A 26,957-nucleotide genomic window follows, 5' to 3' on the forward strand; every position below is an offset into this window, starting at 1 on the left:
ACTGACTAAAAAAGATCTTTTTGTACCCTTACTGGAACTTTCTCACAATTACACTTTTCCCCCCTCCACCCAGAACTTTTACATAATCACTTAAATTACACGCAAAATAACAGAGTAATGCTCACAAATTGCATTGTAATTTATGTCACAGTAATGTGGTGAAGTGTTGTGAGATCAACAGATACTCACTGCAGTATCTCTGTGTCATGCAGGCACCTGGACTACAACAGCCTGACGGAGGTGAACAGTGGCTCGCTTTACGGACTGACTTCCCTGCAGCAGCTGTTCCTCAGTAACAACTCCATAGCACGCATCAATCCTGATGGGTGGAAGTTCTGCCAGAAGCTAAGGGAGCTGTAAGTACCAGCATTCAAATTAGCCCGAACGCACACTCTCTTGCCAGATGTACCGCTAAAACGTTTCACCGGAGAGTGGTTAAATATCCGAAAAACTCAGCTTGGTAACGACAAAAAGCGTATATATCAGTGCAGTTTGCATTTTTTAAAATAAAGGTTTAAATGCTAGCTCTTAAAGTTTCCACTAACACTAAATGTGGATTCTTAAAGCCTCGAGAGCCCAACTCTTTTGACCTGCCACCCATATCATCATCACCATCTCCCTTTCAGGGTTAAACGACATTTTGTTTTAACACTCAGTACGCTTACACTATTCTTAGGATTAAGCCTGTTTATCCCATAATTAGAGCTGGGCTCAACAGCACTCGAGCGCTTCGACATGAGTTTTTGTGCTCCGTGTGTAAACCTGCGGCAAACCGGCGTGTAAATCCTCCGCTGGATGTTGTGGTAATTACACTGAAGGATCACCTTCACTGCCTTTGTCTGCCGAGTTATTATCTGAGAGTCTTTCCTGCACTGTTGACACGACTGTCGTAATGCCGCTTTAAAGTGCTTCGCTCAGCTGAGGCGTTGCTAACTACGAGGTAGCCGGGGCTATCTGTGGCGCCTATGTTTGTTTATGTGTAACAGTCAGAATGGATAAAGTGGTAGATGGTGATCGCGCTAGTTTGCTCTGGGTATCTCAGCGCCGCTTCCTGTACGCTCCCAGCACACGTTTCTCCCAGCACCACACCTTTTCACCAGTTATATGATTTTATTATCTGCGTTTTGATGACCCTCACGGCTGATAGAAGTGAGTGACTCGTCTTTATGAGAAGCCTTGTTATTGCATTCCCGATTCGCCGGGCTGAACTGGTCATCAGGGAGAATCTCTGCACACATGACTAGTCAAGCAAACCTGAGACAGACAGAGAGGGCAATAAAATGCATAATACTGCCTTTGAGCACTGTTTGAAAGATACCGTTGTAAGATTTATTATCAGTGGTAATCAGGATTTGCCATAAAAACCACGAAAAGAAGAAACATTCTTAGAAGTCTCTTCAAGCTGTAGTTTCATTTCTTTTCTTTTTTTTCCTTTTCTTTTTAAGATTGCAAGTAAACCATCTCTCTGAATTCCTAAAACAGGGGAAATCCCTTGGAAACCCATGCAGTGTCGACACCCCATTAGTATGTTCCTCAGGCCTTTTAATAAAAAAGAAAAGATTTAGAGGCTGGATGTGAATATGAGCAACATTTTGAGGGTTCCAGGACACGAGTAGCAGTTTATTCCCCTGGGGTTTACCACACGCTTAAGTAGTCTTATAAACGGAGGTTGTAGACATGCTGAGTCCCAACCCAGAATTTCTTTTCTTTCCTGTCAGACGATGCGAAGCTCATTTAAGCTCTGACTTCTGCTAAATCCATTCTCCGTTAACATCATGCGGTGTGGAAAACCGTACAATGGAAAAACGCATCATAAACTGGCAAATGGTCATCGAATGGGCTTTGAAACTGAAGTATAATGATGTCGTGAGCGGTCTCAGTGGTCTGCCAACCTTCCAGACCTCACACAGAATATTTCTCTCTGTCTGTTCTGTTTTTTTCCCTCACTTTCTCTCTGTCTCTCCTCTTCTTCTGTCTCTATTTCTTTCTCTCTCCAGGAATTTGTCTTACAACAACTTAACTCGTCTGGATGAAGGGAGTCTGGCAGTGCTCGGGGATCTCCACACCCTCCGTCTGGGCCACAACTCTATCAGCCACATCAACGAGGGAGCCTTCAGAGGCCTCAAGGCTTTACGCATCCTGTAAGTACACCAGCCCACCCCCAACCACCATTACCAAGCCCTAAACAGACCCCTAACTCACACATTATGCCCCTGCTGACCATAAGGTTAAGACGTGCCACTTGGGAGCAGTGAAAATTGAGATGCTTAATTTTGTTTTTTGCCTGGGTGACATTTGATAGTTAATCTCATGAAGTCCCTTCGTTTGACATAGGAAAGAGGGAGCTGTTGGCTTTCAGTGAGGGTTTACTGTCATTTGTATTCATGTCTTTTACAAGGTGTCTATTGTCATGGTTTCTGTAGCAACTTCTTACTTTTTTAGTGCCTTTTTTCACTTTGTTTCTTCAGTTTTGTCTGGGGCGTTTGTTTTGTCTCCAAACACCCAGCAATCTTGGATCTAAAAGGGTTCTGTGTCACTCGGCTCCCTTGAGATCCTTCCTGGCTTTTTTGAAGCCATGAATGAAGATAGAGGATTTTTTTTTTCCTTTCCCTGATCCACCATGTGTACAAAAAGCCCAAAGAAAGAAAAGGGGAGAACCACAGGGAGAAAGCCGGTGGATAAATCCAGCAGAAAGACTTGGGGGTCTTGGTCCCTAACCAAGGTCTTCTTGGCTGAGCTGTTCACAAGAGAGCCAGAGATGAGAGTAATACCAGAGCTTGCTAGAAAGGCTCTCTGACAGCAGGGTCAGAAGCCAAGGCACATAAGGCTTCTCCCTCTGCTGGCACGCTGGATGCCAGATAACTAGCTACAGAGGGTGGAACAGGGAGCTTTCACTGCCATATCTCAGCCCTTCTCATGTTTTTCTTTCTTGTCTTTAATTAACCGCTTTGTTTCATTTGGCTGCACACTTTCAAAGCCCTCTTAATGCCCATTTCTTCCCCTCTGTTATTCTAAGTGTGTTCTGTCATCTCCTAACGATATCCCACAATACATATAATCTCTGTCTTAATTTTGGAATTTTTTCCTCCTCTCTTGTACTCCTTCTGCTCGGTGTCTTTGAGGCAGGCCTAATCTAATCAGCAGTGGGGAGGACGTGCATAGGCTGGGCCCTGAAAAGGAGCCAGGGGAGCTTTAATTGGGCCGGAGTGGCTGGTTGCGCTGGCATGGGGCTGGAGCCTGAAACGGGGTGTGAAAGCTCCAAACAAGCCAGCCTGCCCTCTAATTCGGCCACGGGGGTCGTTGGCTCATCGGGGCCCCCCTCTCCGTGCCCCCATCTCTCCCTCACTCTCTCTCTCTCGCTCGCTCCTCTACTCTGCAGCCCCCGCCGCTGCCCTTGCTTTAACAAGGCAATAGCCTTTAACATCCACCCAGCCAGAAAGAATAGGAAATTGGCAGCTCCAGTCCAGTCAAACAGACACAGTCGTCAGCGCAAAGTGAAAAGAACCAAAAGGGGATAAGAGATGCTTGGAAAGCAAATGGGAGGAGGAGTGGAGGTGGCTATTGTGGTGGGGGCGGAGGGGTGGGGCTGACCATTAACCCCGAAGGCCCTTTCTCAAGTTTGAGGAAAGTCTTTTTTTTTTTCTTTTTAATGGCTTGGAGAAGTTCTCAGACTCTGCCGCTTGTTCTTTTTGATCACCATGCAGCAGGGCGGAGCGGTGGCCCCTCTGCAGCTATGACTTCACTGAAAGAGGTAGCTCTCAAGCAGAAGCATTCAGCAAGTGTTCGGAAACCCCCAACTTTCGTTCACTCAATCTCTTCTGTCTTTGTCTGGCCATGACTAAGCTTGGCTGCTAACCCCGTCGGCACTCTTGGCTGCACCGTACCTGCCAGCATCGGACTTGCAGTCCGAACTGTCTGGCTTCTGGCATTGTGTTCTTGCCAGTCCCTCTACGCCATCATGAATTATACATGTTTCCCTGCACTAGGGTTTGCCTCAACACACCAGCGCGCATGCACACGTTTTCACACGCACACTCCTTCTCCACCCCTCTAAGGAAAGAATATGCTTGGTTGGCAGAGCAGAGCGGGAGAGGGGCTCTTTAAGCCAGGTGCAGCGGGGGCGAAGGGGGTAACCCGTGACTTCCAAGAGCAGCTTCTGCCAGGGCTGTGAAGCGCTTCAGCGCTGCCAGGACCAATCCCTGTTCCTCTCCTCAACCGCCTTCCGCCGTTCTTATCCTCCTCTTTTCTCTCATTCTCCACAGGGAGCTGGACCATAACGACATCTCAGGCACAATAGAGGACACCAACGGGGCCTTCTCTGGATTGGACAGCCTCATCAAGCTGTGAGTGTCTCCCCTCCTTTTCATCCCTCAGCCCTGGCCTGCCACTGTCTCTCTGCTCTCTTCAGAAAACAAAAATAGAGAAAGCGAAGGGAGCCGCCTCCTTTTCTTGCATCCCAAAGCCACTCCAGTTTAAGTTTGTTTAGAACTTTGAGACACTATCATGACCCCACACTTTACTTTGAAAAAAACATGCTCACACTGAGCAACAATTTAAAGGTCCCCTCTTTATTTAGTTTATTAGTTTTTTTTCTCCTCATCCTATAGAGGCCACTTTCTCTTCAGTTCATTCTAGCGTTCATCTTGTGATTTGATTGTAAGCTTTATGGGCAAACTGGGTTCTCTTTGCTGATAATGGCTGGAAAAATGAGTCATGTTTTTAATTACTCATCGGTGCTTTCAAACACCTTGTATAAAGTTCAATATCAAAAGTTAGTAAGCTTAGAAATTACAGAGGCGTGAAGTTTCTGGCAATGAGCAGCAATCATCAACCCACAGGATGAAAAGATGATGTCCAGCCAAGATGGTTCCCAGTGTGAGCACCGCTGAAAGAAAGAATGAGAGAAAGAGGGGAGAGAAAGGGCTTTTCTTTGAGCTGGCAGGGGTTCGCTCCCCAATAGGCGAAGGACTATTTCTCCTCCATAGCCGCACTCCCTCTCATCCCCTCATTCCCAGTCTCTGTTGTTAAGAGCTGAGAGAGGGTGAAATTGAGGGCCGCATTCAGTCATCAAACATCAAACGCCTCATGAGCCCCGCCCTCTGACCCTGCCCCTTTTGTCACGCCGTTGTCGGAAGCTGCCTGATGCATCCCAACGCTGGCAAAGCGAGCCATGGGAAAAACAAGAGAGAGAATCTTACATCAAAGTGTCCATTACACACACAGAGTTCCCATTTTAAAACTGTTTTTAAAAAGCTGCGTGGGAATGCCGCCACATGGGATGGAAGTGGATCTTACTGTTCAAAAGATGATTTTTGGATTTGATTCAGTTACAAGTGCATGTGACAGCTTCATTGAATTCCTTTAAAAACAAAAAATTATACCGTTATCTGTGTGACAAGACTGCCATTTGTTTGTGTACATGTGGACAAGTTTGAACACTGGGCTCTTCTTTGTGAGCCAGCCAGCCATGTCTCCTCTTCCTGCGATCCAAAGGCTACGACGGGTATGAAGAGGTGGCAGTGGCGGGATGAAGGAAGGGGATTAAGACCCCAAATCAGAGCAGCTAGACTTTGGGCTTGACAGACACTGAAATGATTACACGTATGTCCTGTTCGCGGGGGGGCTTTTAGATTCTAATAAAGATAAAAGTGGTCTTTGAAGAGCAGCACAGAGCCCAGGTGCCCCCGCCCACCTCCACATCCCTGTTCCATCCCCTTTACCCTTCCTCTTGGCTAATCTCCACACAGTTCAGGTTTCCAATAACCCCCCCCCCCGTCAATCTTATCAGATTCAAACCGGCTAATTGTGCTTCTCTCTCTGTTTTGTTCTCTCTTCTCATCCCCTTTCCCCAAAATGTTCCCTCCTCCCTCTTCCTCTCCCCCCTTCTTCATATATTGACACCCCTCGTGTTTGGAAACGGCAGGACTCTGTTTGGAAACAAGATCAAATCCGTGGCCAAGAAGGCCTTCTCTGGCTTGGATACCCTGGAACACCTGTGAGTATCCCAGGAGAGAGAGCGGAAGAGGGGAAAGAGGGGGTGGAGTGTAAGGGGGTGTGGGTTTTGTAAAAGTAGTTGGCAGGGGGAGGCTGCTAGCGTCGTGGTGAAAGAGAATGATATCGGTGTGGGTAACACTAATCTGTTCACACTTGATGAAACAGTATTTAATATTTCAACAGGAACTTGGGGGAGAACGCTATTCGCTCCATCCAGCCCGACGCCTTCACTAAGATGAGGAACCTCAAAAGCCTGTGAGTTTAACACGGATCTTTCTGGTTCTGAGTGTGCTTACAGAACCTGCCTGCAGCAACTCACTCACAAATACAGAAAAGGGTACAGTGCACGTGACATATGCTTGTCTGTTCCCTCTCCTCCAGTCTCATTCAAAGCAACAGCTTGCTGTGTGACTGCCAGCTCCACTGGTTGCCCGACTGGTTGGTGGCACGTGGTTTGCAGGTCGGTATCAATGCCACCTGCGCCCACCCGGAAAGTCTGAAGGGAAAGAGCGTCTTTGAGGTTCCGCCCAGCAGCTTTGTGTGTGGTGAGTGTGTGTGTGTGTGTTCTCTGGTTACATGGCTGTGTCATTGCTTTGTGATGAGTAGGAGGCGTTCAAGGCACAGATGGGCCACATACATGGGCTCCGCTGTCCTGTTATTGACACATTTGCATGTATTTGGGTAGTGTTTTTGTTTAGTTCTGTGATAAACTCTCCAGCAACATGATGTCAGTTTTTATTTTCCCTTTTTACATTCAGACACCTGCTGAGCAACGCTTGTGATAATATCCTCACGCTTTTTAAACACACTTTATTTCACCCGCTGCCTTTTTTTAGACGACCTCCCCAAGCCTCAGATCACCGTACAGCCGGAAACCACAATGACAGTCCTCGGCAGTGACGTTCGTCTCACCTGTACAGCTGCCAGCAGCAGCTCCTCCCCCATGACCTTTGCCTGGCGCAAGGACCAGGAGCTCCTTCGTAACGCTGAGATGGAGAACTACGCCCACGTGCGTGCTCACCACCAGGCCGCGACACCAGATCTGCCGGGCGCAGGAGGAGGAGGCGTGATGGAGTACACTACGATTCTCCACCTGCGCCACGTCACTTTTGCCCACGAGGGTCGTTACCAGTGCATCATCACCAACCACTTTGGCTCCACCTACTCGAGCAAGGCCAGACTCATCGTCAATGGTATGTTACGTCGTTAATAGCTTCTTTGGGTCACTTTTATTCATTTATTAAAACAGACGAATTGTTTCAGCTGTTTATATTATTCAACTGAATTTCAAAATTATAGGGCCCACAGTGAGTTTGTCTTTCGCTACAATAAAGTCCCCTTCCTCTCTCTCACTCTCTTGAGCGTCCTCTCCTCTAGGCTGATATTTGGAACAAATTGATTTAGCTGCATGTCATCGCTGACAGGCTTGATCTATTCTGCGCTCTGGCAGGGAACCAAACTCTGAATAAATACTGTCCAACTGCAGAAAAGCAGTGTGAAAAAGCCTCCATCAGACCTCTTAACCCTTGCTGTAGCCAAGTGCTCGCTCACAGCAGATCCTGTCAAACTGAATTTAGCATTTTGGCAGTTATTTACCTGGTTGTTGCTTTGGCTTACTCATGTATAAATAAAGGTTTCCTGCTTTTCTAACTGAAAGTTTCTTGATTTGAATGTCAGCAGCAGCTGGGAAAATGAATGAGCAGCTCTGTAATCCTTTACAACTGCTGTTGCAGTTCTACATCCTGCTCGGGTAGACTGCCTATATGTTTGTAAATGAGGAAATTACTCAAACTATGAAGTGGATTGTCAACCTTCCTACAATATATAAAGGTCATATTGTTTTGATCTGCTAATACTGAAGGAATTTTTCCATCCGTAGTTCTTCCATCCTTCATCAAGACTCCCAGGGACAGCACCATCCGAACTGGCCACACCGCCAGGCTGGAGTGTGCTGCAGAGGGTCACCCGGCACCTCAGATCGCCTGGCAGAAGGACGGCGGCACGGATTTCCCCGCCGCCCGCGACCGCCGGATGCACGTCATGCCCGACGACGACGTCTTCTTCATCACGGACGTCAAGCCGGTGGACATGGGCGTGTACAGCTGCACTGCCAAAAACACAGCTGGCACCGTCTCTGCTAACGCCACCCTCACCGTACTGGGTAAGAGCTGGGTTTGGTCAGTCCGAAGCAGAATGAGAATCTTTATATTTTGCTTTCTCGCCAGCTGTGGCCTTGCTGCAGGTCAGGGGTCAGAGGTCACAGTTAGGGGTCAAAGGAGGGGATCGAGGGGGATCACAGAGGGGAGTTTGTTAGGCATTTACACCACACACACACACACACACACACACACACACACACACACACACACACACACACACACACACACACACACACTCTCTGTGAGGGACAGTCATGGCTGCTTCACTGCAGGCCTCAGTGCTCCCAGTTTATTGGCTGTTTTACACTGTTAAACAGAACAGAGCTTCTCTCTTATAACCATCTCAGCACATAGATCATCATTGTCCTTTGTCTTTGAACTGAGCAAAACAACCCACTGTTGTATACAGATGGGATATATTTTTACTTATACATTTTTAATTGACCTTTTAAATTAATCTGTAACATACCCGCAAACATTTAAAACACTGCTTTAGCATAACATTTGCATGTTGTCAAGTTTTAATCTACAAAGCACTACAAAATACTGAAACAAGATACCGTAGAACCACTCTGAATTTCTAATGTTTGAGTTTAAGTGACGGAGAAGGAGGGGTAGTGTGTAGTCAAGGGGCCCCTAACTGAAAGAAAGTGGTGGGGGAAGAAAAATGGGAGCCAAAGAAGAACTGCAGCGGTGGAGTGTGAGTGCGCATATGTAGGGGGAGGAGGTAGTTAAAAGGGATTTAGAGAAAATAAGAGGGAGGGCAGAAAGAGAAACAGGGAGAAGGAGGACGAAAATATTGATAGACGAGAACACAACTGAAGTGGGTTAAGTGAGATGTCTTAATCTGTGTACATCCCACTGTGAAGGGAAGTGCTCACTCTGAGAGGAGAGGCCACCCTTAACACGCACACCATCGCTCAGTCCAGTGTGCTTCATTCACTGAAATGTGAAGCTGGCAAGGAAACAGACAGGTCCTCTGAAGAGGATCCTGCCCCAGAGGAAATGTTTGTGCTCCAATCAAAAAGCTTTTAAGTTTCAGGAAACTTCGGACTTTATCAGCATTGTGTTTGAGTAATAAATATCAGTCTTAGAAGACGGATAGGCTTTCAGTGGCTGGACATGTCCGTTTGTGCTCAGGCTGTCCAGCTGAATCACCACAATCCGGTAGTCTGTCATCAATACAGTGAACAGAAAGGTGCTAAAGAAAACCGTAGAACCACCAAAACCGTAGTTCTAGAAATCCTTGGGCTCTTTTTATGAGGAAACTCATCACCCCACTTTTCCACAGAAACGCCCCACCTGGCTCAGGACCTGGAGGACCGCAGCATTACTGTCGGGGAGACGGTGGCGCTGCAGTGCAAAGCTCTCGGCAGCCCGCCCCCGCGCATCACCTGGCTGCACAACGACCAACCGCTGCGCCCCTCCGACAGACACCACTTCACGCCGGGAAACCAGCTGCTTGTCATCGGCTCCGCCTTGCTGAAGGACGCCGGGCGCTACACCTGCCTCATGTCCAACACTCTGGGCACAGAGCGCGCCCACAGCCAGCTGGTGGTGACTGAGCGCAGGAACGCTTGCGCCACGCCGACAGGCCCGAGCACCGTTACTATAGGGATCATCGTCATCGCTGTGGTTACGAGTATTGTGGTGACATCGCTGGTGTGGGTGTGTATCATCTATCAGACGAGGAAGAAGAGCGAGGAGTGCAGCGTGACCAACACAGGTGAGCTCAGAATGACTTCTTTTTGCTTTTTTAATTTGTAAGTTAAAAACACATTTAATCTAAAAATGAAGAAACCACTAAAACTTCATGCAGCCCACAGTTCTGGCTCTGATGTCTGCCTCTTTTCTCTCTCCCAGATGAGACGATCGTTCACCCAGATGTATCCAGCTACCTCTCCTCCCAGGGGACTCTGTCCGAGCGGCAGGACATGTGCATCCGTGTGGAGACCGGCGGTGGCCCTCAGCCCAACGGACACGTTGTAGACACCACAGGTACCGCTAAAGTTCGCTCTCTGCTTCCAAATGTTTGCGCTCTCCCCGGCAGTTTCTCCCACGTCCCCTGGTGGGTCACGTAATGATGAGACGAGCGCTGCTGTAAAGCTGTAAAGACCTGCTCAGTGTCAAAAATAATCACAGGAGACGCCCTCAGCACAATTTTGACATGCATTTGTTGACTTTCTGCCTCCAAATCATTTATTTGTTTCCCCGTGGCTGCCCGCAGGTTTCGACAGCACAGTGCTGTGCACAGATTGTATGGAGAATGGCAACAGCTACTCCAAAGATCCCAACTACCTGGCACACGGGTTTGGTCCTGCTGCAGGCATGGAGTACCAACAGCAGCTTATTCCACCACCCTACTCTTACTGTTACCCCGGGGAGCAGCACGACACTGGGTCACACACAACCCCACTCTGCAATGGGACCCCCAGCAGGATCCGAAAGAACTCTGAAGGATCAGTGTTTCCAAAAAACCATAATACAACACTGAACCAACACGATAGAAAAGGTACGGTGATTAGTGTAGTGAGTTTAACTGTACTTATCCAGCCTTATCCCATAAATCCACTACTCTTCTTAAAGCTCCACACTGCCCTGATGGAATAACAGTTTTATCAGGTGATGCCATGAGAAGCTATCAGCCATTCTGGAGTCTTCTTTCTGCAAGTGCCTTTGAATGTGATCTTTGATGGATTGTCTCCTACCAGCATCTGACACTGTATCATAGTTACATGCCCAGAGCCCCTCAGGATATGTATCTCCCTCCTGACGATGCACGCCCAGGCCTGTTCTGGGCTTCAGCTCCTTTAGTTATATAGCAGTGGTATTGGCCTTTGAATACCAATTCTCACCTCCACACAGCTCTACACACACATTCCACTGACTCGCTTTCTTCCAAAGCTGAGCACATATTTGTCTTTGTGCGTGCCACGTCACTGACCCCGCCTGTTCCTTCTCTGTTTCAGCAGTGAGCAAAGCGGGACAGACCAAGACATCGCAGGAAGACTCCTTCCACAAGCCGGTGAAGCTGGCCAGCGTGACGAGCCACGGACACATCGACACGGACTGCGAGCCTGAGCTCAGGCAGACTCTGCTGTCCAATGGACACGCCCTCAGAGCCTCTCAGAATGAGAGCGCCTCTCTAAGGAGAGCCAGTGACTAGCAGCCCCAAAAATGTGGACCGATATATACAATAATTTTTTTTCTTGCACTGGGAAATAACCTGCTACCTCATATCGAGGCAAACGGTCCCGAGCCTCCTGCATCTGAACTGACGGAGGAGGGGGGATGGGCATCCGGAGTTTGAAGGCGGAGCTTGTGTGGGGGGCGTCCCATCTGAGCGTATCAGCTGTACATAGTTAAAAACCTTCCTTTGGGAGGTGGCCGCTAAAAAAAATAAAAATAAAAATTTTAGCTGCAAAAAAGAGGAAAAAAAAAAGAAGAAAAAAATGTGACTTGCATTTGAAGCATGTAAATGTGGGGAATCTTGTACAATATGTATGTGCAGGGGGACTAAAAAGAGAAATATGCCTTTTGGACTTTTTTTTGACTGTACATAAGAGTTTTCTTATATATTATATAACTTTTACAAAAAAGAGTGTTTAAATATATGTGCATGGCAAAGAAAGGAGTGATGGTATTTTTATTTTTCTTACAACAAGAAAAAAAAAACAGCCTTTTTTCAGCTTTTACCAACATTCAGCTGCAGTGCCTTATTGCATGATCAAAGAAAACTCAAGTTGTAATAGCATATATCCAGAGACTGTTTCTGTGAGAGATCCTGGTACACTTTTTATCGCAAACAAAACACTTGATCGCACTTGAATGTTTTACCTTTTTTTTTTTTTTTTTTTTGCCAGCTATGGCCTTACGGAAACAGCTCGCACCACCGTTTTTGTATGAAGGAAGAGCTCGGATGCTGATTATTTAGGTACGTTAGATGTTGGTGCGAGTGGTGGGATATCAGTTAAAGCACTTTTTTCTTCACTTCACAAACATGCAGACTGTGTGTACACGATCCACCGGCAGGAATGCAGTAGCCTCCTCTCTGAGGAGACGTTCCGCATATCTCGACGCACTAAAGTCAACAGTACATACTGTACCCTTAAGGCTCTTCCACCTGTTTCACAACACTACACGTTTACTGCAAAGCCGCTCTCATCGGGTTGGGATGAATGCTTCACGTGTTTTAAAGAGGACTTATTATGCTTTTTGGTATTTCCTTTTCATATGCAGATGTACGTGGAAACTGTTACAGTGTTGGATGCTCGTATTAAACATAGCCAAAGTTTTCACATAACGAGGTCAGTGCATGTAGAAGTAATCCCTGTGAGCCCAAAGCTCAGGCTTCAGACTGCTCGGTTTTCACCCACCTGCTGTTCAGACACTCTGTTTGCCAGAGGATGATTTGAGGGGGCTGCACTTAGGCCCAGTGTACAAACCTAAATAATTGTTTTGAACTGTGAATCGTGCAAAGCTGCTCAAGTCAATGCCAATAATTTTTTACAAAATTAGATCAATCGATCTAGAGAGAGAGAGAGATCTGCAATAAGCATAATAGGTCCTCTTTAAGTTCGATTTTTTTTTTATTTGTCCCAGAAAGTGACTTTGGTACAATTCTGCAACCACATGTGGCTGCTAACAGCTAACAGCTGTTGCTTGGAAGCTGCAAAAGCCAGTAATAATCTCTCAGTGCAACTGCGTGACACCTGTCATGAGTTACGGCCCACATTCATAACCGAAGCTGCAATTTTTGGATGTTTAATTGGCCGGCTGCCCAACTGTTTTTTTTCTCTTCTTTTTAATAATAAAATCTGAATGCTATGGAATTAGCAAAAGATGCATTGTGATGTTGTGTCATTCAGTTACTGCTGTAATATGGGTCGACATCCGGGGGGGAAGCTGGGGTACGGGGTGGTGCATTTGGGAGCAAAAGATGGCCAGTACTCCACCTGAATCACTGCAGTTCAGTAATAACGATTCATGCCTGAGGTGGATAAAGGTGCAGCTCACTCCTGTGAACAGTTAGGGAGGCTTGTGAAAAGTGCCGTAACCAAACTTTGGGGGTTGAACTGTCACAGTCCCTGAATGCTTTGGTACCATTCAACATGAATACACCAGTGGCCTTATCAAGGTAAGCTGGAGGACATGCTCCTCTGGTTACACCTGATAGCACTTACTGAGGTGATTTTTACCAGCAAGACCAATCAGAGAGTATGTTTTTTTTTTTTCCTCCTCTTCTTTGTTTTTTGGGCTTTGGGAAAGCAACCCCCGTGTAGTAGGTAAAAGGGACTCGAAGGAGCGAGGGTGCAGTTCATATCCTGAGTAATTTATTGATGCAGACTGTCTGAAACCGTTGTCCCAATGTCAAAGTTAAAACAGTGAAGTGTCTAACATGGCATTGAAGTGTCTAATAAAAATCCCATTTTGCTATTATTACAAGTGTTGGGCCTGTTTTCTTGCTCATATAAAAAAAAAAAGCACACACATAGGGAGGATGTTTCGACAATATCACAAACAGCTGAGTTAGCATTTAACGCTGCTCTCCTGTCACAGCGGTTATGGAGAAGCCATCAATTCAAATGGAGCATGCACAAAGACATGAAATCCAGTCCTTGATCTTCAAAGTAGTCAAGTAGCCACGCACGCACGCACGCACACGCGCGCACACACACACACACACACACACACACACACACACACACACACACACACACAGAGAGAGAAAGCTAATCTTCCAACCAGGAATGTCTCTTGGCTCCTTGGAGCTGCAAAGACAGCAGGCTTTGTTTTTTTCCTTCTGCGGGCTGTTAAAAATATTTGCTATTGAGTCGAGTCTGACTGAAGGTCAGGATGTGCATTCCAGATGGACGTTTGTCACCAGATGATTGACGTGCCCCTGGCCGCGGCCTCCACCAATCACACTCCGACCATTGTTGTGCTACAGCCTAGTGACAAGCAGCATGACAAACAGTCCCACCTGTGAGGACATTTGTCTTCTCGTGCAGTTTTACCTTCCAGACCGGCTGCTGACAGATGAGAGGAGCTAATTCACTGAAAACACACTGATACCTAACTGTTCTTCCATATGCCAGCTAAATAATCCTTCAATAAGATGTATTGGAGCATTTTTTATTAAGTTGTCCTCTTCTTTTAAAAGCCTGAGGAGCAGGGAGGGGGTGCATGAATACTTGTAAAATTTAAAAAGGCCACACTGGAAATCACATCACGCAACAATTTAAATTAAACTCAGAGATTCTCTCATTCATTTCCAAACTTTTCTTATATCTCGTCCTCGTGGCTGGGTCGCGCAACACTTCTGTGGTCCAGGAGTTGGAAACCGCTGCTCCAATAAACAAGATCAAAGCCGGAGTAAAAATGTGCACGGCCTTACCTCTGCTTGATCCAGTCATGCAGATCGGTTCAGCTGTGGGACTGGACCGCTGATATCACACAACCTCAGCAAACAAAATCAAAACCATCTGCTTAAATGAAAGAGCAGAAAATGAAGCTTCTTTGTGAAATCTGGTGTGCTGATCCCTTCAGTGAGTGTATCAGAGCACAAGTGATTTACATAGCCAAAATCAGCATGTTTACCAGTTTCATGACTTCTAATCAGGTCGATCACTTACTCTAATTCTGTTTGACTTGAATGTTTGTACATTGTGGAGAATGCAGTTGCTCAGAGCGTCCCACAACATACAACTGCCATAAGAGGAAAAGCTAGCATGGCTTTCTATAACTGCCTATCAGCACCGCTAATGTGCAGCACTTGACATCAAAACATGGGGATGTTAAGCAAGTGCAAAATTTCAGAGAAGCAGCCATTTTTTATGCAAACTACCCCGTTTTCAGAAACTCAACAAGTCAACTGGTTTATAAGCAGGTTTCTAGCCCATGAAGCCCATTCCTTCTTTCTCTCTTTACAAAATAAGCAGATAACAGATCTGGAGTGTTTGGTTGCTGTTCAGTCGAACTTCATTTGAGTTCCAAAGAGACACTGATACTAGTGAAGGAGGTCAACAAAAGGTTTAAAAAAAAAAAGCCTTACACAAACCTATAAGAGAGACAGCAAAATGCTTAAGCAGTGGCCGAATCAAAAATCTGATCTATTCATAAATAAAAGATCTGAAGAGCCGGAGATGACAAAGTGCGTGATTTTGTTAATAAAAGGCTTCTACTGTTCTGGGATTCTACAAGAAAAAAAGGACAAAAAAAAAGGCTTTTGCATGTGGATGAGGTCAGCTTTGCTGCAGCAGGATTGTAACAATGGTGAGATAGTGCTGTGTCTCTCTGGTGGGTCTTTAAAGCAGGTGGCTTAGTCCAATAGAGAGGAGAAAACGCTAAAATGACCATTAAACTATGCAGAGTTCCAGAGAGTCAAAGAAAGCCCCAAACCTCACTCGAAAGATACAAAGACCGTTTTTAATCACATAACTCATTCTCTCACAAACACGTGAAACATAAATGGTCCCAGTCACTGCTGACTACAATGACTGCGTTGTCCTAGGTGATACAGTGTTGCTTCATTTCAAAAAATTCTGTGGTGTTTTGAGTGCCTAATCAATAAGTATGAATGTGGCACTCGGTAATGCAGTCATCCCCGTGAGCGTCTCCTCTCTGCCTCATTTCAAAGGACTCAGCAGGATGCTGGATCCTCCATTTCCAGAGACGATTTCCCTGCTGTTCTGGTTCTCTCCATCAGGTCAGGACTCAGGACAGTCACAGGTCGTGCTGCTATAGCAAAGTGCGGCGGACCTTCTCATAGGCTCCGAGGAAGATGAAACCGCCCACGCTGATGAAGGTCATCCTCGGTATGCTGCCAGCAAACAGACTGGAGAAAGGGGAGAGAGCAACATGTGCTTCTTAAAAAAAAGATATCTTTGCAGCATTTGTCAAAATTGCGGTACAGTAATGCATTTGAGACGCTACAAGACTATCTACAGCGCTTCTGTGCAGGATGAATGGAGTCCTCAATATAAAGAGCAAAATGTCAGTCCACTAATGTTCGCTTACTGTCTAACAACGTAAGATTGCCTTGTTCGTGACACCCTGTTTGTGAGCTAGAGTATGTTTTTTAAAAAAGAGAACACTTGGCGTTTTGTGCAGCACACTTCATCCGTATTTCAAGGGCGTGGTTAGAGGAAGGACTAGATTTTCTTACACTCAGACGTGTGATCAGCTCTCATAAAAGTGTGCTGCAGCTTAAATGACTGCCATGAAAAAGCGCTGTGAAAGGAGGGGCCCGGAGCGTCTCGTGTCCAGCTCTGCATGGTGTTTGGGTGCAGAGGGGTCGATGAGAGCGCCTCAAACATGAGGCCATGTTAGTGAGCCACTTTCACAAAGAGCAAAGGCTGGGGCCCGTGTTACAGCGACCGAGGCTCAACGAGGAGCTGCTAACATTGGTGGTGGTCAAAGGATGTGATGGGCCATAAGAGTCTCCCAAGATACCCCCCACCTCCTGCTACACACAGCTGTTTTTGGGATTAGGCTTCAAGCCTCCACCCAAGTCCTCTCTGGAGCTCTCACTCCCCCCACCTACCTCCTTCTCGCTCTCTCTACTCTCTCTCTATGTGACTGATGGCCAGATGACATCTGCACATGTCTCTCTGCTGTCCATCCATCCATTTCTCTGTCTCTCCGCTCAGCGACGTCCCCCTCAGCTGGCTCACTTGTTTGGGGATTTCTCCTCTGACTCCTATTCGTGCTGCGTCATGCACTTCTAAGACACGTGCTCACTCGGTCCTGTCAGTTCATCCGGCTTTTTGTGTCCGTCTCTCCATTTATTTCCCCCCCCCCCCCCGCTTCACTCTGTCTGACTTTCTCGCAGTGCATTTGCCTACCAACACCTTCTGTCTGCCAATACGCCCCCACGCTCACAAGGTCTGGCCCAGTCCAAGCCAGATGAGAAGTATTGAAAAAAACAAAACTGTCGACGCATGCAACATGTCTGTCTCCATTCATCATCCGTGTGGGTGTGTTGGCACTTGTGTTTCTGTCCACTTTCATTTCTAGAGAAACTTTTGAAATATTGCAAAGTTTAATTTGGTTTTCATCAGCCTTAAAAATGCTTCTTGAATGCAAATACATCACACACACGCACAAATCAAAAGAGAAAGAAAATAATTCTGAAGAGCTGACAACTTCTGGGCAACCTGACCAGGCCGGTTTTGTGCTTAGGCATCACATTTTTAAGGTTTCAGGTTTTCATAGAGAAGAAATTAAAACAGGACTTCCAGCTAGCAACTGAGAGGTAAAGTATGCAGATTATTTTCCATATCACATTTCAGAACTTCACACCAGCTTCTGCTGCAGAGCCACCCAGTCCAAGATTTGCTATTACTCACTATTAGAGGAAAAAAAAAAGCTGTATTAATGACACAGCTACTGCGGCGCTCCGCTGTGCATTTACTATACTGATGTTAGCATTTAGCTCAAAGCTCTACTGTGCCTAACCATCGGCCCTGCATGTTCAAGTGGAACAGAAGATCTTCCTACAACAGTCTCTGTGTAAGCTCTGTCATCTTCCTTTCAGTGCCCTACATGAAGCTTCTATTTCTGGACACACACACATAGTTAAGTGCAGCTCTTTTGAGAAATTTGAGATCAGAGGCCATGACAGACTTCCTACTTATGATATTTTCACGTTGTCCGTTGTAAAGTTATACAAGTGTCCAAGCATGCCAGGGATCTTCCAAACATCCCAACCATTCACACGACTCCACCTTTAAGAATGCTCCAGGCCTAGGTCGCCCGGTCTCAACAGACGGCTTAGCTTTGCATGGCTGGCTTTGATAAGTGTGTGAAACCGAGAGGAAGTTGGAAGTGTGAGAGACCTTATACAAGTGTGTTTATCCAAGCATGAACCGAACTGCTGCAAATAAACACGGGACATTAGTCAGAGGCTGTTGCCCTGCCCTTCGACGTGCTCTTTCCATCTCGGCACGGCTATCTATCACCATCTGCTGAAACAAAAGTCGCAGGCTGTGCATTGCTTACACCCTGATATCAAATACAATCCAAAGCTAATCAAAACCCACTGACAGAAGTAACAGAGGGCAGGTGGAGCGCCTAATGACAACACAGATCCCTGTGTATTCCACTCAACCTTCTCCATCATGTGATGGTCCGATAGCCGCGCTGCGAGGAATGAACTAATTTTAAACTCAGCGCTCATGTTTTGTCTCAGCTCTCTGCTGCCGTTACATTTCCTGTCTGGGATCAGGCCCACCTGTGGACGTCAGAGCAGAGCCGGAGCTCAAATATTCCCCCTGGGACTCCTCGACATCACGGCCTGGCCATTCACAGAGAGCCGTCATCCCCCTATTGTCGGCCAATCGCCTCTCCCGAGGAACCGGGCTAAATATAGTTTCAAAGCTCGGCAGGACAGTATGGAGGAACCGCCGTGAGCTCACGCAAAATGTTTTGGTTGCGGTGAAGAAATATGCCGGTGCTGCTTAAGAAGAGAGCGAGGGAGAAATCTTCAAATGTATCTGAAAGCAAATTTCTGGCAGACAGAATGCGTTCCATGAAAAAAATAAAATAAAAATAGCCGTCCTCGGAAACTCTTTGAAAGGATAAATTTAAGAGGAAAGAGGACCGACTCTAACATGTTTGGGTCTTCAACAAATCTGAGGAAAATCAATCTTTTTTATGTCCTTCTAGCAGGGAGTGGGTGTAGAAAAGTGGACGATAGCTGCAGAGACAAAAACAGACTCGAGCACACTTTCCCTTAAAAAACACTAAATAATCAGTGTCTGGAAAACAAATTACTCATCTGTAGTCACCCTGTTTCCTCTGTGTTATCTTTATCTGTTATATAACTATAACTGCAGTGATGGTGGACATTTTTCATCTGAACAAATAGCACAAACCACTGAGCCTCTAACAAGCACTTTCTGTGTTGTGTGAGTCCAAAACTATAAAAAAAAGAAAGAAAAAGAATAAGTGACATTTTCTTTAATACTGTTCAGTTCTCGTGAGAACTAACAAGTTTGAGACGTGGCTGAGGAATTCTGGAAGACAGAGCGCTACATGTATTTGATAAATCCTTGGAAATAACTCCCTCTGTAGTCAACACCTGTGCTACAGGCTGAATTAACATGGCATTCTAGTAAACATGGTTTCTCCCCACTTGTTGCAGAAGGAAACAACAGTCTGTAAAATGCTATTTAATCACTTCTGTGTTTCCTCAGCGCAGCGCCTAAGAAAAGTTTGACTCCAAAAGAAGAAGACAGACACCTTTTCCCAGAAATCCTATCTAAAGCAAGAATGTTCTGGAGTCCTCGAGATATTTACGAGACAAAAACAGGGACAGGCTTAAATGATGGGCGGACAGCTGCTCATCATTGTGTCTTTGCAGCACAGCTTTACTGTTTCCTGCAACACAGCACGACTCCGTTCATGCTGTGTTGCAGGACCAATAACAGTAAAGTACAATTGCACTTTACCACAGGTTTCTGTGTGTGAGGTGAGAGCGTGTTACTTATTTGCTTTTCTTCTATTCTGGTTTGCACAAGGAGCCAATCAGAGAGCCTCAAGGACATGTTGCCCATTAGTGTTTATTTTGACATGACTCATAGCCGTGTTTGGTTATCCTGCAGGTTAGTGGGGTAGGCCAGTGAGCTGCACTGCTCTCTCCTAACCCGGGCTCTCTGGGGCATGGCACACACATGGAAGCACTTTAGAGCTTCACTACACAGCAATTGGGCCTATTACCATAATTACAGCTTTAAAGCCCCAGCAATCTGTATCAGGCATGCACCAGTGCAACCACCGGGCCACCGGGCCAAAACAGACCCCCCCATTCCTCCCTTTGTACTTAAAAAAAACTTTTTAAACACTCTCCTTTGTTTCTGCATTTAATGTGTCTCTTAGCTACTCTCTTTGTTCTCATTCTTCACCTTCTCTGGTTACATCGCATCATGAAGGAGAAAAAAAAAAGTGTTTGTCATTTTAAGCTCATGGTCCTTGTTCTCTGGGTGCAGCTGAGACACAGCTAAGCCCAGGATGATGATACAATGAGTAGAAGGAGAAGAAGAGGGAGACAAAAAAAAGATTTCCATGTGCTGAAGAGTTGGAGGCTGTAAACAGTTCTCCTGTGCTCCAGCAGGGACAGTGGGACTTGTAGTTAGGGTTTTTCCACGGGGGCCTGCCAACTATCAGCTCACTGAGATTTAATCAAGTCTCAGACGTGATCTTTATTAAAAATGATGCCCAGAGTGTTATCAATGTTTGAAAGAGGTTTTTAGGGAATCACCCTTGGCTCTGATTGGATTCCAGGACTGTGTCTGCTAAAAACAAACACAAAATTTGCCTGTGTGTGCGTGTGTTTGCGAGTCAGGGAGGGTGGAGAGCATTATCCTACTAGCGTTTGGCCCAGCCCCAAACCAAATCTGCTGCGAGCACTACGCCGGGGTGCATCCCGATTAAGCGATGGCAGCCTGTACACAAGCAGGCCTATTACTCACCGGGACTGAGGGTTTGTTTTAGTGCTGGCGGCCCTCTGTGGACCCCATTAGACCTGGCCTTTTGTCCAGTGCGCATCATAAACACATCAAAACACTTAAATAAACCCTTTCACTTGGCCCCTCGTAACACCTTAATCAATAAGGCGCTGCAGCAAGTCGTCAGGAAAAGCTTTTATACAGCTCATTTTTCAGCCGTGGCTGTAAATTCACGCTCCCTGGAGGAACCGCTCTATCAAACTTGATTACGCGAGGGATCGGGAGCCAGGTTAAATCAAATCATGTAAAATACGAGCTTTCTAAAGTGGCCTGGGATAAAATGGTTTGTGTAAAGAGGCTGTTTGGTTTTAAACAATCACAAGGGTCTTTGAATGTTTCACCAAAATCAAGATACACACACACACACACACACACACACACACACACACACACACACACAAACACACACTCACCCTGCAATGCCCCTACTCCTCCACACATCGTAGAGCACCAGTGGGATGTTGCCGCTCGCTGTGGTTGAGCCGGCCTGCAGAGAGGGAGAGAGAGGGAGAGTGAGTGAGTGAGTGAGACAGAAAGAGGGACCTGGAGAGCACAAATAGAGGTGCGATGACTGATAAATTGTCTCCCGTGCTTCCTGCTCCTCAGACAGACACCCTGTTTAGTCTTTCTTAGCCCAGCTTCCTCCAGCCTCCCCTTCCCCCCTCTTTCTGCTAATGGACAGCTGTGTCAGCGCAGGTGTCACCTCCAGCACCCGCTCAGAAACACACCCAACCAGCTGCCCACCCAAAAAAACACACTCAACAAGTTCTCCTTGTCTCCCTCTCCTCCTGCCAGTCCGGTCGTTTTATTTATACTAAACGGATTAGCTGGCCAGAGAGTTTTGAATCCATCAGCGTGGAGCGTCACGGGTATGAGAGCGGCACGATAAGGCCACATTGGGTTAAGTGATGGTGGGTGGCTTCAGTTTAAAAGGAAGGAAGATAAAAATGGAAGAGGCAGTTGTGAGATTCGAATAAGCAGGAGGGAGCTGAGCACAGGCTTGAGGAGTTTGTGTGTTGGTGTGCGCACAGCGATCTATGCTGCAGCTTGTTGAACATGTAGGAAACAGTCTGCAGCATCCGCTGTAAATCTAGAGTAGGATTCATGCTTCTTTTCTTCACGGAAATGGGAAAAACACCCCTATTTCTTGTGTTTCTGTTGGAGACAGGTGGTTGAGAAATGAATCCACCACCGCCCCCTCCTCTTCTGGCCTGACAAGTTTTCTTTTCCTTTACTGCTGTGGAATGGTGGAACGAGGGAATGGAGGAACAGGGTGTCCAAAACACACACACACACACACACACACACACACACACACACACACACACACACACACACACACACACACACACACACACACACAGTCCCTGTCTAACTTATGCTGACATACAAAAGTATCTTTATGCATCTCAGTTTATGAGTTTCTTCTCCCGATTCGTGTTTTTTTGTTGTCCAAATATAAGATTTAAAAGTGCTTCTTGATGTGTTTTTCTGGGTTTTCTGGCATCCACTATGCTTCCTGTGAAAAGTCTGAACAGTAACGGCTGCTCTATAAAGTGTTGCACTGGCTCCTGTCTTTGCCACAGTTGGTTTCAGTGGATATTAGTAAACATGACACTGATGGCAGCACTGTGATGAACAGGCAGAAATCTCCGACTCTAAGAAGACCAGTGTTGTGCGGTAGCAGCATAGGAGGTATGAGGCAGCTCTGTGGTACAACAGGCACGCTGCCACTGCTGCAGGCAGTCCTGTCCTGGAGGGGCTTTGCTCCTCCAGCTGTGCCCTGGATGTCGGCCTGCCTGGGTCTCGGTTGCGCTAGGCTGCATACTGTACAACGCCAGTCTTTCATTCTGTGTCCTGTGGGAAGAAAACTGATGTGACAAGTTCCAACACCCAGTTTCCCCCCATAGCCCGGATCTAAAGCGTCCACAGTCAACACGAGCCCTGCTCTGTCTGTCTTTCTTCAACGCTCCTGCCTGGACTTGTCACCCACAAGGAGCCAACCGAGCGACACCAAACCTGAGCCCCTAAAAATGAGAGTTTAAGATCACTTGAAAATGTATGTTGCATAGTTGGATCTTAACAAGGTTCCAAGTAGAGCTTCAACATGCAACAAGAAAAAATGGGAGTGAGACAAAACATTTTTTGAAAACAACGCTTAAACTGGAACAGGTTGTTTTACAGCTGATCAAAAGTTTAGGACCAAACCCGCCCTTAGTCATGAGGGATGCTCTCTATAACATCTGGACATAGCCAGCGGCCGTTTGACGCCCCTGCACCTCCTGAAGCTCTGTTGTTCCACTGAAGGAAAAAACACCCCAGACCGTTATGGCGCCCCCTCCGCTGTGGCACATAGAAAACATCTCTGCTTGTCATGTCAGTAACATTGGAAACCATCAAGGTTACATTTTTCTCATCAGAGAATAAAACTTTCTTCCACCTTTTATTGTCCCATGTTTGGTGCTCGCTTGCAAAGTCCAAAAGTCAGCTCTGTGGCATTCAAGGAGATTTGTTTTTGAAGCCCTTCAGTTTCAGATGCCGTCTGATGGTTATGGGGCCTTAATTTGGCTCGAGGATCGTCCGGTGTCTTGATTGACAGCCAATTGGATCCTCTGGCTCAGTGCTGGTGAAATTTTTTTGGGTCTTCCACTTGACTTCTTCGTTCCATAACCCCCAGGATCATTTAAGAAATTCCAAATAACTGTCTTACTGTGTCCCACCTCAGCAGTGACGGCGCGCTGCGAGAGACCTTGCTTATGCAGTTCAACCCAACCACGTTCAAAAAGGGAACGTTTTTTTGCCTTTGCCATCAGAACGTCATGACAGTGTGACTACCTGACAGAAAATGACAATGAATCCACATTTTTGCACAGATTTGGCCTTTTAAATGCATGTGGTCCTAAACCTGTGATCAGCTGTAAAACAGCCTGTTTCAGTTTAAGTGTTGTTTTCAATAAACTGCATGTTAAAAAAAAAAAAAGTTGTATCTCACTCCCATTTCTTCTTGTTGCATGTTGAAGCTCTACTTGGAAGCCACCATGCAAAATATAGCTTTTTGCAGTTTTTCAAGTGGTCTTGATCTTTTGATCGGGACAGTATAAATTCTGATGTCACAGGAAATAATTTATAATTTTCACAAAAAATAGTTTACAGTTTCATTTTCAGCACCACTTTAAGAACTATCGGGACCACTGGTTGCTAATTTGGCTGACAGGAAATACATCACAGCCATTAAATATGATGTTTTTCTGGGGGGGTTTTCAGTAATTTTAAAAAAAAAAAAATGCCAAAGATTTGTTGTTTCCAGGTTGGTGAATATAAACTCAATATCACAGCTTTAAACTGTTAATCATAAATAGACATTTATTGGCATTATTATCACTTTCTCCTAACTCCTAAACATAATGATTTGAGGTTACTGGAGAAAAAAAATCTGCAGCTTAGCTTAGCGATTGATGTTCATGAAAATTGAAAATCCAGTATCTCAAATTATTAGAATTTTTCATTTAAAGTTTGACTAAATTACAATTCAACAGTATTTATACTCAAAGGTAGTTCAGTGCACGCCGCCACGATTGGAAAGCCTGCTGACCTAACCGTTGTCCAGATGATGATGATGATCACTGACACCCTCCATGTGTAGGATGTTAGTAGAGTGCTGTGCTGAAGAATAAAAAGCAAGTGGACTGGAAGGGGAAAGTGTGGCAGGAACAAGCACAAGCTTCAACAACCACTGCTGCTCAGCGGCCCAAAGTCTTATTTTCAGATCAAAGCACATTTTTACTTTACTGAAAAACAAAGGTCCTGGAGTCTGGAGGAAGCATGCAGAGGCACAGAATCCAAGGTGTTTGAAGTCCAACGATTCATGCAGACTTTTCACTTCAAATTAATATTAATTCTACAGCACCAAATTACAACAACCGTTACCTCCAGGTGCTTTATATTGTAAGGTAAGGACTCTAAAATAATACAGAAAAAACCCTAAAGATCAGATTAGCCCCTGTGAGCAAGCACTTGGCGACAGTGGGAAGGAAAAACTCCCTTTGAACAGGAAGAAACCCTCCAGCAGAAGCAGCTTCAGGGAGGCCATCCGCCACAACCAGTTGAGCGTGAGAGGAGAAAGACAAGACAAAAGACACACTGTATAAGAGAGCCGGAGATTAATAATCACTCATTTCTGAGATATTGAGTTTCTGATTGTCATGAACTGCAAGCCATCATCCTAAAATTTAAAACAAAAAAGGCTTGAAGTTATTTCACTTTACATGTCATGAATATAGCATATATGAAAGCTTACATTTTTTGAGTTCAATTACAAAAAATGAAAGTCTGAGATGCACACATTTAATCCTCCTTGTAGTAAAGTGGATGTGGACAGACTTTAAACAGGAAGTAGAAGCGCTTTAAACGGCATAGCAGCACATTCTCGTTTCACTCTCCTTTTCTCACCTGTGGCGCCTTTAGTGAATCAAAGACTTGGCCTTATAAAGTTATAACTGAAACTCGATGCAGGCCAAGTCCTCTGCTGGTGGTTAAATTACAGCAGCTGTGTTTCAGATAATGTTTACAGGAAGCTTCTGTAACACAGTGTTCCACCTACAGCCAACGGCTTCTCACCAGAGATCAAGACTGTCGGAGTCTTATGTTAATTCCAGTGTCTCATTAGTTAGGACGGGGTGGGAATGGAACACTGTGTCTTCTCCAAGGACAGTGTAAGTGTGCGTGTGTGTGTGTGTGTGTGTGTGTGTGTGTGTGTGTGTGTGTGTGTGTGTGTGTGTGTGTGTGGGGGGGGCCGATTGAGGTTACTCTGAACTCACTACCCTTTATACACACAAACACACACACACACACACACACACACACACACACACACACACACACACACACACAGGACAAAGTGAGGGAAGCCAGACATACAGTTAGAGCGAGCCAGAAGAGAAAAAAGGTGGCTTGGAGAGGGAGGAAGAGGAGGATTCGCAGAACACGAGGATTTTGGGGGGGACGCCTTGGAAGACGGACATAGTAGGAGAGTTAACCGGAGGGACAATGGGCCTCTGCTTCACCTCTCAGTGACAAGCAGCCTTGGGATGGAAATTCTCCTGAAGTAGTAACATGTCCGCACTCTTAACACTAACCATTCGCACAAACAGCGTGTTCCCGAAATGGTCCATATTCCAGGTGAGGTGATATATGTGCACACAGGTGTCACTAATGTCCCGGCGCTACCTCGGCCTGCTCCGGTCCTGCATGCTGACACTGTCAAAACGTGCTCACGACCACTGCGGGGGTCGCTCAGCTCCCCGCCTGCGAGGCATCACCTGACAGCAGTGTTTATGAATTCGCTGCCAGAGGAGGCGTTGTGCTGTGTGGCCGTGTTTAAAGTGTGTATACCTTTGCGAGCATGATCCTGGTCTTTGCCACGTCAAGAGGAGTGGTAACAAGCGCGGCTACTGCACCTACAGAAAGACACACAAACGCGCTCAGCAAAGTGAAAACATAAGAGGCCTTTACTCTATGCTCTCAGAACAGACTTTAAATATTAAAAATAAACCCATAAAAGAGACCAATTACTTATCCACAGTTATAGTAATGTATTAATTCAGCAATAAACACAAGAACTATTGGCCCTCAACTCCATTACGTTCATAAAATCATAATATTCCAAGTCCCAGACCTTCCCCTGTTATTAGACCACAAAAACCAGAGACGCGCTTCTATTCCCAGCACCCCCTTTTCTACAGCTTCGTCCAGCCTACGTCTTCCCCTGAGCTATAAACACACACACACACCTGATTACATGCACATGCATGCAAAAAAAAGCCACGCAGACCCCCTAAAACACACACTCACTCCTGTGAGCTTTATAGAGACGTTCCACCCCAAATTCCCTCCCAACACTCCAAGTTGGAAGCTGGATAGAGCAGCCTCCAGTGAGCAGAAGAGTGTGTATAACTGAGAAAGTGTGTGTTACGTGTGTGTCGCCCTGACACAAACATAGCAACTGTTCTTGGTAAACATATCTATATGGGCCACTGAGGAGCAATGTGACTGTAAGTGAGGTGGAGCTGCAGGAAAACCGCGTTAGGGTTTATAGTTAATAGCTAATTATAATAGATGGCTTTTGTTCTCTGCTGTGGGAGGGGGATAAGTTCAAGAATAAAACAGTACAGCTGTCTTACTGTGGCATGCTTTACTACGATCATCCCAATAAATAATCTCACATGTCTAGCGCTCAATTAAATAATCTACACTTGGTAAGTGGGGGACGTGAAGGTGATGAAGGTGACTGATATGA

At 45.9% G+C, this 26,957-nt stretch overlaps 2 protein-coding genes across 5 annotated transcripts in view; one reads left to right on the top strand and one right to left on the bottom strand.

Moving 5' to 3' along the window:
- Nucleotides 1–13,591, top strand: part of lrig1 (leucine-rich repeats and immunoglobulin-like domains 1) — a 37,332-nt gene extending 23,741 nt beyond the window's left edge. Inside the window, exons 7-18 of one of the 2 annotated variants that reach the window (XM_080892612.1) lie at nt 213–356; nt 1,998–2,141; nt 4,263–4,343; nt 5,924–5,995; nt 6,178–6,249; nt 6,376–6,539; nt 6,831–7,187; nt 7,874–8,155; nt 9,445–9,879; nt 10,017–10,151; nt 10,381–10,665; nt 11,126–13,591. In XM_080892612.1, the coding sequence (XP_080748738.1) occupies nt 213–356; nt 1,998–2,141; nt 4,263–4,343; nt 5,924–5,995; nt 6,178–6,249; nt 6,376–6,539; nt 6,831–7,187; nt 7,874–8,155; nt 9,445–9,879; nt 10,017–10,151; nt 10,381–10,665; nt 11,126–11,319 (2,365 nt within the window). In that variant the 3' untranslated portion in view covers nt 11,320–13,591. Of the gene's footprint in view, nt 1–212; nt 357–1,997; nt 2,142–4,262; nt 4,344–5,923; nt 5,996–6,177; nt 6,250–6,375; nt 6,540–6,830; nt 7,188–7,873; nt 8,156–9,444; nt 9,880–10,016; nt 10,152–10,380; nt 10,666–11,122 lie in introns of both variants that reach the window. The other variant, XM_080892611.1, reaches the window with a different exon arrangement.
- The window catches only part of slc25a26 (solute carrier family 25 member 26), a 54,980-nt gene continuing 39,956 nt past the window's right edge, over nt 11,934–26,957 (bottom strand). For 2 of the 3 annotated variants that reach the window (XM_080892614.1, XM_080892613.1), the window contains 3 exons: nt 26,054–26,118; nt 21,076–21,149; nt 11,934–15,990 (listed from right to left, as the gene is read on the bottom strand). In XM_080892614.1, coding sequence (XP_080748740.1) covers nt 15,894–15,990; nt 21,076–21,149; nt 26,054–26,118 — 236 coding nt within the window. In that variant the 3' untranslated portion in view covers nt 11,934–15,893. The remainder of the gene's footprint in view (nt 15,991–21,075; nt 21,150–26,053; nt 26,119–26,957) is intronic. The other variant, XM_080892615.1, reaches the window with a different exon arrangement.

Source organism: Rhamphochromis sp. 'chilingali', assembly GCF_963969265.1.
Source record: "Rhamphochromis sp. 'chilingali' genome assembly, chromosome: 9".
Lineage (NCBI taxonomy): Eukaryota > Metazoa > Chordata > Actinopteri > Cichliformes > Cichlidae > Rhamphochromis > Rhamphochromis sp. 'chilingali'.